Below are 13333 nucleotides of genomic sequence, written 5' to 3' on the forward strand. Positions count from 1 at the left end.
GACCTGTGACCGCTGCCGTTCGCACTTTGACCCCTCCGAGCGGATCGTGAACAGTAACGGACAGCTGTACCACGAGAAGTGCTTCGTCTGCGCCCAGTGCTTCCGGCAGTTTCCTGGAGGAGTTTTTTACGAGGTAAGAGCAGCCGATCCTCCGCCTCAGCCTGCGCTGGTAATGACCGAACCAACCGTCTTGTGTTTCTATTGTGCCGTTTGCCACCTCAAGCCGTCCCTACGCACTTCACGGCCAATCAAGTCCTTTTGAAGTGTGGACACTGGTGTAGGGATGGAGTTTGGGGACTCTGCCTGCTATTAGGGGCAGTGGGCGTTGGTGGCTCAGTTACTCTGTCTATCGGTAGACCAGCCTTCCCCGCCCAGAGTCGGGCACTGGTTAGACTGGCATTGGGCAATGGGTAAAAGGGGGTTCTCCTGGATTTAACGGCCAGTGAACCTGTCTGACAATGAACTGCTGCCACATAAGGGGGCCACATACTGCTTGGATAATAAGAGCCTTAATAGGGTCGAGGAACGGAGAGATCTGGGGTACAGATACACAGATCACTAAAAGTAGCGACGCAGGTAAATAAGGCCATAAAAAAAGCAAACCAGCACTTGGGTTCACTCCTAGAGGGATAGAATTGAAAAGCATGGAAGTTATGTTAAACTTGTATAGAACTTTGGTTAGACCACACTCGGAGTACTGTGAACAGTTCTGGCCTCCATGTTATAAAAAGGATATAGAGGCACTGGAGAAGGTGCTAAAAAGATTTACTAGGATGATACCAGAACTGAGAGGTTATATCTATCAGAAAATATTGAGCAGGCTGGGGCTCTTTTCTCTAGAAAAAGGACTGAGGGGTGACCTGCTAGAGATCTTTAAGATTATGTGGGGTTTGATAGGGTAGACATGGAGAAGATGTTTCCACTTGTGGGGGAGACCAGAAGTAGGGGCTATAAATATAAGATACTTACTAATAAATTCAAGAGGGAATTCAAGAGAAACTTCTTTACCCAGAGAATGGTTAGAATGTGGAACACGACTACCACATGGAGTAGTTGAGACAAATGGCATAGATGCATTTAACAGGAAGCTAGATAAATACATGAGGGAGAAAGGAATAGAAGGATATGCTGATAGGGTGAGATGAAGTAGGGAGGGAGGAGGCTCGAGTGGAGCATAAATACCAGGATGGACCTGTTGGGCCGAATGGCCTATTTCTGTACATTCTATGTAATTCTACGCATGGGTGCTCCAGTTAAATGCTGTGTGTTACCGAACCTTCATCGCGCCTGTCATTCCTGCCGACCTGTCCTTCAGAAGGCACTGGCACGCTGTCCAGCAGCCATTTTGTGAGTCAGGAGGGAGTAGATCAAGTTCCACTCAGGAAGTAGTTTAAAATGCAGCGATCACCAGGCCCGACATCCTTCACTCGTACTCCCACGTACCCAACTCTCACAGATACCACTCTCGCAGACCCTACCCTCTGATATATCACTGCCACAGACCCTACATGAGTCCCACAGGCACTGTCAGTGACACAGTCACACACACACACACACACACACACACACATCTCTCTGCAGATAATATCTCACTGGTGTTCATGTGTTCAGTGTTTCAGAGACCAGTTTTGTCTTTCGGTCTCATTTACCCGGTGATACTGTGCGGCTGCTGATCTTCCTCTCCTTTGTTTCAGTTTGAAGGCAGGAAGTACTGTGAACATGATTTCCAGATGCTCTTCGCACCTTGCTGTGGACAGTGTGGTAAGAATGAATATTGGGGCATGCCAAATGTTTCAGTCATCTAAGTCATTGTGTGTGTGTGTGTCCTTGTCAGTGTGTGTGTCCTTGTCAGTGTGTGTGTCCTTGTCAGTGTGTGTGCACATATCTTTTGGTGCACATGTTTGTGCATGTGTATGTGAGGTTGTGTGCACATGCATGTACATGGGTGTGTATATGTGTGTGGGTGTATGTGCGTGCGCATGTCTGCGTGAGTGGGGTGTGTGTATGCACTTGTATGTATGTGCGTATGTGTGCACGTGTGTTTTACGTGTATGTGCGCCTGTATATGTTTGTGTGTGTGCACGTGTGTGCGTTTGTATGTGTGTGTGTCTGTTTGTTCAGCACCGCCCATGTCATTCCCTATCCCCTCCCTTGTACCTAACTGATTATTTGATATTGTTAATTCTATTCTTTTTTCTAGTTTCTCTCTCTCACCTACTCTGGGTGAGTGGACAAATGGACCATGTAGTTGGTGCTGAGCTAACCAGCAAAGGAAGATCCCAGGCTTGGTCCCTGGACAATGCTCGGTTGGCCAATTTCAGGGAGGGGGTGCAATGGGGAGGGGGTGCAACAATTCACCTCTGGTTCTCCAGTCGAGGGAGGAGTAAAACTGGTTTTGATTTTGATTTTGACCCCTGCTGGAAGCACATCCCAGAATGGGACCTCCTTCAGTCCCAGCCTCCACACACTTATAATGAGATTAAGCCCAATCTCTGATGGGAAGAAAATAACTACTTAAGCAACCAATAACCGGGTACGGTAGCATAGTGGTTATGTTACTGGACTAGTAATCTAGAGGCCTGGACTAATAATCCGGAGTCATAAGTTCAAATCCTGCCACAGCAGCTGGGGAATTTAAATTCAATTAATTAAATAAAAATCTGGAATATAAAAAAAATACTAGTACCAGTAATGGTGGCCATGAAACTACCGGACTGTCGTAAAAACCCATCTGATTCACTAATGACCTTGAAGGAAGCCTGCCGTCCTTACCCGGTCTGGCCCATATGTGACTCCAGACCCACAGCAATGTGGTTGATTCTTAATTGCCCTCTGAAATGGCCCAGCAAGCCACTCAGTTGTAAAATCTCGCTATGAAAAGTCATAATAAGAATAAAACCGGACGGACCACCAGGCATCGGACACAACAAAAAAGCAAACCAAGCCCAGTTGACCCTGCAAGGTCCTCCTCACTAACATCTGAGGACTTGTGCCAAAATTGGGAGAGCTGTCCCAGAGACTAGTCAAGCAACAGCCTGAGATAGCCATACTCACAGAATCATACCTTTCGGCCAATGTCCCAGACTCTTCCATCACCATCCCTGGGGATGTCCTGTCCCACCGGCAGGACAGAGCAACCAGAGGTGATATACAGTCAGGAGGGAGTGACCCTGGGAGTCCTCAACATTGACCCCGGACCCCATGAAATCTCAAGGCATCAGGTCAAACATGGGCAAGGAAACCTCCTGCTGATTACCACCTACCGTCCTCCCTCAGCTGATGAATCAGTCCTCCTCCATGTTGAGCACCACTTGGAGGAAGCACTGAGGGTAGCAAGGGCACAAAATGTACTCTGGGTGGGGGACTTCAATGTCCATCACCAAGAGTGGCTCGGGAGCACCACTACTGGCCGAGTCCTGAAGGACAGAGCTGCCAGACTGGGCCTGCGGCAGGTGGTGAGCGAACCAACACGAGGGAAAAACCTACTTGACCTCGTCCTCACCTATCTACCTGTCTTGGATGCATCTGTCCATGTCAGTATTGGTAAGAGTGACCACCGCACAGTCCTCGTGGAGATGAAGTCCCGTCTTCGCACTGAGGACACCATCCAACGTGTTGTGTGGCACTACCACTGTGCTAAATGGGATAGATTCAGAACAGATCTAGAGCTCAAAACTGGGCATCCATGAGGCACTGTGGGCCATCAGCAGCAGCAGAATTATATTCCAGCACAATCTGTAACCTCATGGCCCGGCATATTCCTCACTCTACCATTGCCAACAAGCCAGGGGATCAACCCTGGTTCAATGAGGAGTGTAGGATCAGCACCAGGCGTACCTAAAAATGAGGTGCCAAACTGGTGAAGCTACAACACAGGACCACATGCATGCTAAACAGCGGAAGCAATATGCTATAGACAGAGCTGAGCGATTCCACAACCAACAGATCAGGTCAAAGCTCTGCAGTCCTGCCACATCCAGTCGTGAATGGTGGTGGACAATTAAACAACTAACGGGAGGAGGAGGCTCTGCAAACATCCCCATCCTCAATGATGGCAGAGTCCAGCACGTGAGTGCAAAAGATAAGGCTGAAGCGTTTGCAACCACCTTCAGCCAGAAGTGCCGAGTGGATGATCATTCTCAGCCTCCTCCCGATATCCCCACCATCACGGAAGCCAGTTAACAGCCACTTCGATTCACTCCACATGATATCAAGAAATGGCTGCGATGACTGGATACAGCAAAGGCTATGGTCCCCGACAACATCCCGGCTGTAATGCTGAAGACTCTAGCCAAACTGTTCCAGTACAGCTACAACACTGGCATCTACCTGACAATGTGGAAAATTGCCCAGGTATGTCCTGTCCACAAAAAGCAGGACAAATCAAATCTGGCCAATTACCGCCCCTCAGTCTACTCCCAATCATCAGCAAAGTGATGGAAGGTGTCGTCGACAGTGCTATCAAGCGGCACTTACTCACCAATAACCTGCTCACCGATGCTCAGTTTGGGTTCCGCCAGGACCACTCGGCTCCAGACCTCATTACAGCCTTGGTCCAAACATGGACAAAAGAGCTGATTTCCAGAGGTGAGGTGAGAGTGACTGCCCTTGACATCAAGGCAGCATTTGACCGAGTGTGGCACCAAGGAGCCCTAGTAAAATTGAAGTCAATGGGAATCAGGGGGAAAACTCTCCAGTGGCTGGAGTCATACCTAGCACAAAGGAAGATGGTAGTGGTTGTTGGAGGCCAATCATCTCAGCCCCAGGACATTGCTGCAGGAATTCCTCAGGGCAGTGTCCTAGGCCCAACCATCTTCAGCTGCTTCATCAACGACCTTCCCTCCGTCATAAGGTCAGGGATGTTCGCTGATGATTGCAAAGTGTTCAGTTGCATTCGCAACCCCTCAGATAATGAAGCAGTCCGAGCCCGCATGCAGAAGACCTGGACTTCATCCAGGCTTGGGCTCATAAGTGGCAAGTAACATTCGCGCCAGACAAGTGCCAGACAATGACCATCTCCAACAAGAGAGAATCTAACCACCTCCCCTTGACATTCAACGGCATTACCATCGCCAAATCCCCCACCATCAACATCCTTGGGGTAACCATTGACCAGAAACTTAACTGGACCAACCACATAAATACAGTGGCTACAAGAGCAGGTCAGGGGCTGGGTATTCTGCAGCGAGTGACTCACCTCCTGACTCCCCAAAGCCTTTCCATCATCTAAAAGGCACAAGTCAGGAGTGTGATGGAATACTCTCCACTTGCTTGGATGAGTGCAGCTCCAACAACACTCAAGAAGCTCGACACCAACCAGGACAAAGCAGCCCGCTTGATTGGCACCCCATCCACCACCCTAAACATTCACTCCCTCCACCACCGGCGCACAGTGGCTGCAGTGTGTACCATCCACAGGATGCACTGCAGCAACTCGCCAAGGCTTCTTCGACAGCACCTCCCAAACCCGCGACCTCTACCACCTAGAAGGACAAGGCAGCAGGCACATGGGAACAACACCACCTGCACGTTCCCCTCCAAGTCACACACCATCCCGACTAGGAAATATATTGCCATTCCTTCATCGTTGCTGGGTCAAAATCCTGGAACTCCCTACCTAATAGCACTGTGGGAGAACTGTCACCACACGGACTGCAGCGGTTCAAGGCGGCGGCTCACCACCACCTTCTCAAGGGCAATTAGGGATGGGCAATAATTACCAGCCTCACCAGCGATGCCCACATCCCATGAACAAATAAAAAAAAAATCCAACCAACATCAGAAGACCAATGGATTATGTGGACTAAGAACAGCTCATGGTCCCAACATCCACACTCTGTAGGTACACAGAAGGATGGGTTTTGTAGAATGCAAGTCGGATAGTCCCAAGATCCCAGAAAATACAAATCATTTTACTGCAAAATTGGAAAGTATTTCTCCACCTTTCTTTCGGATGGATATTCCTCCAGATCTTCTTTGGGATGGACTTGCTCCTAGTTTCTTTTAAGATGGACCTTCTACGTTAGTTGGGAAAGCCCCACGTTTGTTCGCCTGCCCTGCAATGCCTGCTCCACACCTGTTCAGCACTGTTTGTTAGTGAAGGACTGACACACTGAGCAGAAATAACACTTGTTTAGTGTTTCATTTCCCTGTTTTGTTTTCTTTTGCCCATCCAGGGGAGTTCATCATCGGCCGTGTCATCAAAGCAATGAACAATAATTGGCACCCGGACTGTTTCTGCTGTGAGATTTGCTCCGTGGCTCTCGCTGACCTGGGCTTCGTGAAAAATGCGGGCAGGTATGTTCAGACAAAGAAATCAGCTTGATTAAACATAAGGAGCAAAAAAAGAGGCCTCAGCTTTACTTCAAATAAAAGGGCCCTCAAATCCTCATTGCATCTGAAAATTGGGGAGCAAGATCGACAAGGCAAGAACCATTTTGATGTGTTGTCTTCCTTTGCTTCAGGTGGCGTTTTAGAGATGTAAAGCTATTTCTATCAAAACCAGCAAACATACAGCCTAGGGTCATAGGTTTGGTTTACAATGACAGATGATCTAATAGAGATGTCCATCAGAGGATGTACTTGAGTCTTTTGCAAAAGGACTGATGTCCAGTTAGATGATAGGTAATTGCTGATGGAACAGTTCCATTTTTAGTTTGTCCATGTTCTACAGTAACCTGGCTTCCTACAGGTGCTTTTATTTAGTGTTCTGTGGTTGAAATCGCTCCCTGCACTTGCGTTGCCAAAACTGACCGTCTTATCAATTCTGCCACTGGGATAAGAGACAGCAGTCCCCACTAGTAGTGTAGATGCTGTACACAAACGTCGCTGTTCGTGCAGTCTGAACTCTAGAAAGGACTTGCATTTCTAAAGCATCTTTCATACCCTCAGGATGTCTCAAAGTGCTTTATAGCCAATGTCATACTTTTGAAGTGTAGCCACTGTTGTTATGCAGGCAAACATGGCAGTCAGTTTGCGGGCAGTGAGTTCCCATCAACAGCAATGAGATAAATGACCAATTGATCTATTTTGGTAGTGTTGACTGAGGGATAAATGTTGAGCAGGACACTGGGAGAACTCCCCTGCTTCTCTTCAAATTTGTCCAACTGCCTCAGTACTGCACCGGAATGTCAGCCTAGATCATGTGCTCAAGTCCTGGAGTGGGATGTTGCCCACAAGAGGTGAGAGTGCTACCACTGAGCCAAGCTGAAGCATCCAATATACAAGTGCAGGTCTGCATTCTTTCACTTTCTTCCTTAAGGGCTTGGTTTATTTGCACACAATTCCCTAGTTGTCACTTTCTTTGGAATACAGGAGTTGGGTTTTCTATCTAATGATATTGCTTTAGTTGCAGTGTTTATTACTCCTCTCACTATCTCAAAGTTATGTTGATATTTATACCAAACCCCCATATATCCTGCTCATTTTTTGAATACTGGCCTAGTTTCCGTTAGATTGCATTGGCTTTTACAGCACAATCAGCCCAAAACGTCGAGGAATTTCGAATTACACCGGGTCTAAATTGCACCCAGTATAATTCGAGTTTTCGCGATCTAAAAAAAATTGCTGAAACTAGCCCCGCCCACAAAACTGGCCACGCCCCCCGACCGAAACAACGAGGACAGTGAGTTTCTGCTGATTGCGCCCGTCTGTGCTGTTCGAGGAGGGTTTTAAAATTACACTTGCTTTCTTGGGCACAAAGACACTGTTTCCACGTTTGTAAATAGTAAAAAAATATAAATTTATTAAGAAACTGACTCATGTACTCCCATGAAAGTAGGAAATGCTTCAGTATAGATTTTTTGAGTCTCTTTCTGTGAGTTTAAATCAGTTAACTCACAGGCAGAGGATTGGATGCCTTTATTAAAAATGCTTATTTTTGATTGTAAACCCATTTTCAGCTGTATTAATAAAACTGCACCAGGTTACCACTCTTAAATACATCAAGGAATATTCTTGATTGCAAAAAAAAAAACGATTACATTATGTTAAGCTGCCGAATTGCACAGATTCATGGCAGATTTTACGTTTGTGATTATGCTAATGCATTTTAGCAGAAACTCAGCGTAACTCAGCCTAAAATGTGCCGGCACAAATTTTTGCTCCCAAAGCGGAAACTCCAGGCCGTTCTGATCACTGAGACACAAGGGAGAACCTTTCAGCGCAGGGGGAAGACTCTGTTTAGGGTGAAAATGGAAGCAAGGTTCATTACTGCTATTTTTCAATCTGTTTTTGTTCCATTAATCGTCCACACAAAGGAGAATATGGCACCAAGAGAAGACGGACACTTCAAACTTTGTGAAAACGTCATTTAATGTTCACAGATATGTAAAAATACAGACAAATACACTGATCAATAGAAATATTGTACACAAATCAAAACAATACTATACAGGACAACCGTTATATAGAAAACAGCACAAGAAAGGGAGCACAGCCTGGATAGAGCTGCCTGTGTAGGGGGAGGGGGTTAGAGGGCTCTCATGGTATGGACCTAGGGCTGATGTATCAAACTACAAGTAAGTCCTGGTAACAATGCTGCATTCTTACAGTCTCTCTCCAGGCAATTTACATAGAAATAGTGGGGTGGAATGTATTACAGAGAGTAATAGTGAGGCTGGTGTGTGTTATGTAGAGAGTAACAGTGAGGTTAGAATATATTGCACAGAGTAACAGTGAGGTTAGAATATATTACACAGAGAGTAACGGTGAGGTTAGAATATATCACACGGAGAGTAACAGTGAGGTTAGAATATATTACACAGAGAGTAACAGTGAGGTTAGAATATATCACACAGAGAGTAACAGTGAGGTTAGAATATATTACACGGAGAGTAACAGTGAGGTTAGAATATATTACACAGAGAGTAACAGTGAGGTTAGAATATATTACACAGAGAGTAACAGTGAGGTTAGAATATATCACACAGAGAGTAACAGTGAGGTTAGAATATATTACACGGAGAGTAACAGTGAGGTTAGAATATATTACACGGAGAGTAACAGTGAGGTTAGAATATATTACACAGAGAGTAACAGTGAGGTTAGAATATATTACACGGAGAGTAACAGTGAGGTTAGAATATATTACACGGAGAGTAACAGTGAGGTTAGAATATATTACACAGAGAGTAACAGTGAGGTTAGAATATATTACACAGAGAGTAACAGTGAGGTTAGAATATATCACACAGAGAGTAACAGTGAGGTTAGAATATATTACACGGAGAGTAACAGTGAGGTTAGAATATATTACACAGAGAGTAACAGTGAGGTTAGAATATATTACACAGAGAGTAACAGTGAGGTTAGAATATATTACACAGAGAGTAACAGTGAGGTTAGAATATATTACACGGAGAGTAACAGTGAGGTTAGAATATATTACACGGAGAGTAACAGTGAGGTTAGAATATATTACACAGAGAGTAACAGTGAGGTTAGACTATATTACACATACAGTAACAGTGAAGCTGCTGTATGTTGCACAGAGATTGATAGTGAGGTACATAGAAAGTAACATTTGGCTTAGAATGTGTTAGACTGAGAGAATCAGTGTGATTGGTGTAATAGTGGGGTTAAAGTGTAATATACACAGAGTAACAACAGGGTTGGTGTGTATTACATGAAGAGTAACAATGAGGTTGCTGCATTACTTAGAGGGAATTCAGGGACTTATATGGTGCAGAACTAGAACTGACATAGACGGGAAGGTGTAATACTGGAGATTGTAGGATGGGATGGTGTAATACTGGGGGTATAGGATGGGACGATGTAATACTGGGGGTATAGGATGGGACGGTGTAATACTGGGGGTATAGGATGGGACGGTGTAATACTGGGGGTATAGGATGGGACGGTGTAATACTGGGGGTATAGGATGGGACGGTGTAATACTGGGGGTATAGGATGGGACGGTGTAATACTGGGGGTATAGGATGGGATGGTGTAATACTGGGGGTATAGGATGCTTTGCTGTATATTCGATAGGAATCACACAACTATGCATGTTGGATAGAGGCTACACAGTCACTGGATGTTGTATGGAGGCTGCTCAGTCACTGGATGTTGTGTAGAGACTGCACAGTCACTGGATGTTGTGTAGAGACTGCACAGTCACTGGATGTTGTGTAGAGACTGCACAGTCACTGGATGTTGTGTAGAGACTGCACAGTCACTGGATGTTGTGTAGAGACTGCACAGTCACTGGATGCTGTGTAGAGACTGCACAGTCACTGGATGTTGTGTAGAGACTGCACAGTCACTGGATGTTGTGTAGAGACTGCACAGTCACTGGATGTTGTGTAGAGACTGCACAGTCACTGGATGTTGTATAGAGACTGCACAGTCACTGGATGTTGTATAGAGACTGCACAGTCACTGGATGTTGTGTAGAGGCTTCTCAGTCACTGGATGTTGTGTAGAGACTGCACAGTCACTGGATGTGTGTAGAGACTGCACAGCCACTGGATGTTGTGTAGAGGCTGCTCAGTCACTGGATGTTGTATAGAGACTGCTCAGTCACTGGATGTTGTGTAGAGACTGCACAGTCACTGGATGCTGTGTAGAGACTGCACAGCCACTGGATGCTGTGTAGAGACTGCACAGCCACTGGATGCTGTGTAGAGACTGCACAGCCACTGGATGCTGTGTAGAGACTGCACAGCCACTGGATGCTGTGTAGAGACTGCACAGCCACTGGATGCTGTGTAGAGACTGCACAGCCACTGGATGCTGTGTAGAGACTGCACAGCCACTGGATGCTGTGTAGAGACTGCACAGCCACTGGATGCTGTGTAGAGACTGCACAGCCACTGGATGCTGTGTAGAGACTGCACAGCCACCGTTTTTTATAGAGGCCACTCTATCTGTGTTGTATGCAGGTTAGCCAACATTGATGCAGCGAATAAACAGTATCTATATTCAAAATCGAGTACACAGTCACTGTGTATGAGTGACTATAAAGTAATGTAAATTTCAGATGTTAAATGACCACTGTGAAGAATGTAGATATTATAGTGCAGGTATATATGAGTAATTTTGTTGTACAGATTAATAAATTAGCAGGAAATTAAAATCTAGAAAGTCAACAGCTGTAATACTGGGTAATTAAGTTATCAGGTAGGTATCAAGAACATCAATATAGAGAGACATTTGTGATCAGGAAGAATCCAAATTCTTACATGAAATTCTTTGTGCCATTTGGCTGCTGCAGAGGTGTGTTTCAATACTCCTGAGGCCTCCCCTAACTTCCCGTTGAATAGATGCACTTCATGATATGGTACTGAGTCACACTGATCCTGGCCTGTGCTGAGTTCGGGAATGTTACCTGGGGCAATGGTGCTGGTCCCACAATTAGTCTGAGTGTCCCCAGTCTATAAGAGGACATTTTCCAAGGTTCCTGCTCTGGATTGCTATCCAGTGACCCCTGTTGGAAAGCACTGGTAATTGGACATCAAGCCAGAATAGCACGCCGATACTGACTCTCTCGGCTGGCACAGTAAGAATGGCCACTTGAACAAAGTACCCGAGGGTGCATGGGGAACTAGACCCCAGCATCAGTCAGTGCCATCCCAGGCAAAAGGAGAAAACTGGGGAGAAAGGACCAAAAGCCCTGCTGATATTAATGGCACCAAATCATTGACACCCAAATAACTCTTTATATCAAGGCTGGTGGCCATTTATTACAGTGATCTATAATGCTTTATGAGTACTAATATATACAGAAAATATATGTCTGAATGACCATATTAATAATAATTGAGGCTTATGTACACATATATATATTTATACACAAACACAGGAATGGCTGTATCAGTACTGATTGGGTCTGATATAACAGAAATGACTGTATCAGTACTGATTGGGCCTGATATAACAGGAATGACTGTATCAGTACTGATTGGGGGTCTGATATAACAGGAATGGCTGTATCAGTACTGATTGGGGGCCTGATATAACAGGAATGGCTGTATCAGTACTGATTGGGGGCCTGATATAACAGGAATGGCTGTATCAGTACTGATTGGGGGCCTGATATAACAGGAATGGCTGTATCAGTACTGATTGGGCCTGATATAACAGGAATGACTGTATCAGTACTGATTGGGGGCCTGATATAACAGGAATGGCTGTATCAGTACTGATTGGGCCTGATATAACTGGAATGGCTGTATCAGTACTGATTGGGGGCCTGATATAACAGGAATGGCTGTATCAGTACTGATTGGGGGCCTGATATAACTGGAATGGCTGTATCAGTACTGATTGGGCCTGATATAACAGGAATGGCTGTATCAGTACTGATTGGGGGCCTGATATAACTGGAATGACTGTACTGTACAGGACGATTTCTCTCCTAGACCATAGTTCCACCAGCAGCCAGCAACATCAGACAATGAATATGGCACAACAGATTCTCCATACAATATAGGGGAAGCAAGACACGTGCATGAGGGAGAAATGAATAGAAGGGTAAGTTGATAGGGTTAAACGAAGTAAGGCTCATGATGAGGAGGCTCTTGTGGAGCATAAAGCCGGCATAGATCAGTTGGGCCGAATGGCCTGTTTCTGTGCTATAAATTCTATGTAATATTTAACTGAATCATACAGTGTATATATGCTTAACAAAATAATTGTGCATCTCATAGTAGGACCAGCTCTGTGGCCATACACAGCTCTATTTGTCTGCAGGAGATTAGTAGGGCCCATTGATATGCCCATTAGTTAGTACAGATATCCAAGGAACAAGCCAACAGAGACAGCAAACAATGTGAAAATGACCTAAAGCAGAGTCTGATCAGGTGGAAGACTGTGCCAGGTCAGCACTGACCTATAGAAGGGTCATTTACTCAGGAAGAGCTCCCCCTGGTCGCTGAAGTCCAATCCCCAACACTGCTAGGCTTCAGGACCTCCCCAATAGCTGGAGACAGAGACCTAGCATCGTGTGATTATTCATCCCTTCTGACGACTCCATGTCTGCTTGGGGTTGGAAGTCCAGTTTTTGTTTAGTTGCTACGGTTTTGATGAGTGGTCATAAACTATTCGAGTTTAAATGTGCTTGTATAATAAAAAAAAAACACTTCACAGGCACATACGGAACTGTATTTACAAAGAGACATTCTTGGCGTTTGCTTAAAGGATCTTTGCCACTACAGGAACTTTGCGTGAGTCAGAAACTGCCGATGACACTGCCTCTTTAAGGGATGAGACCCATCCATAAAAAGGAAAATAAAGTTGTCCGCTGGGTGCAGCTTTCTCCGATCTTGCTGTGCCCTGGAATTGGCCATTTTCCATTTGGGAAAGGGAACCATCATGAAGCCTGTAGCAGCCA

General features: G+C 45.5%; 1 protein-coding gene across 2 annotated transcripts in view; it reads left to right on the plus strand.

Annotated features, from left to right (window-relative positions):
- LOC137331664 (LIM and senescent cell antigen-like-containing domain protein 2) overlaps positions 1–13333 on the plus strand; it is a 216773-nt gene that overhangs the window by 121359 nt on the left and 82081 nt on the right. For both annotated transcript variants that reach the window (XM_067995608.1, XM_067995607.1), the window contains exons 2-4: positions 1–133; positions 1695–1761; positions 6177–6297. The exon at positions 1–133 is cut by the window's left edge and continues 27 nt beyond it. In XM_067995608.1, the coding sequence (XP_067851709.1) occupies positions 1–133; positions 1695–1761; positions 6177–6297 (321 nt within the window). The remainder of the gene's footprint in view (positions 134–1694; positions 1762–6176; positions 6298–13333) is intronic.

The sequence above is a fragment of the Heptranchias perlo genome, chromosome 13 (genome assembly GCF_035084215.1).
Source record: "Heptranchias perlo isolate sHepPer1 chromosome 13, sHepPer1.hap1, whole genome shotgun sequence".
Taxonomy (NCBI): Eukaryota; Metazoa; Chordata; class Chondrichthyes; order Hexanchiformes; family Hexanchidae; genus Heptranchias; species Heptranchias perlo.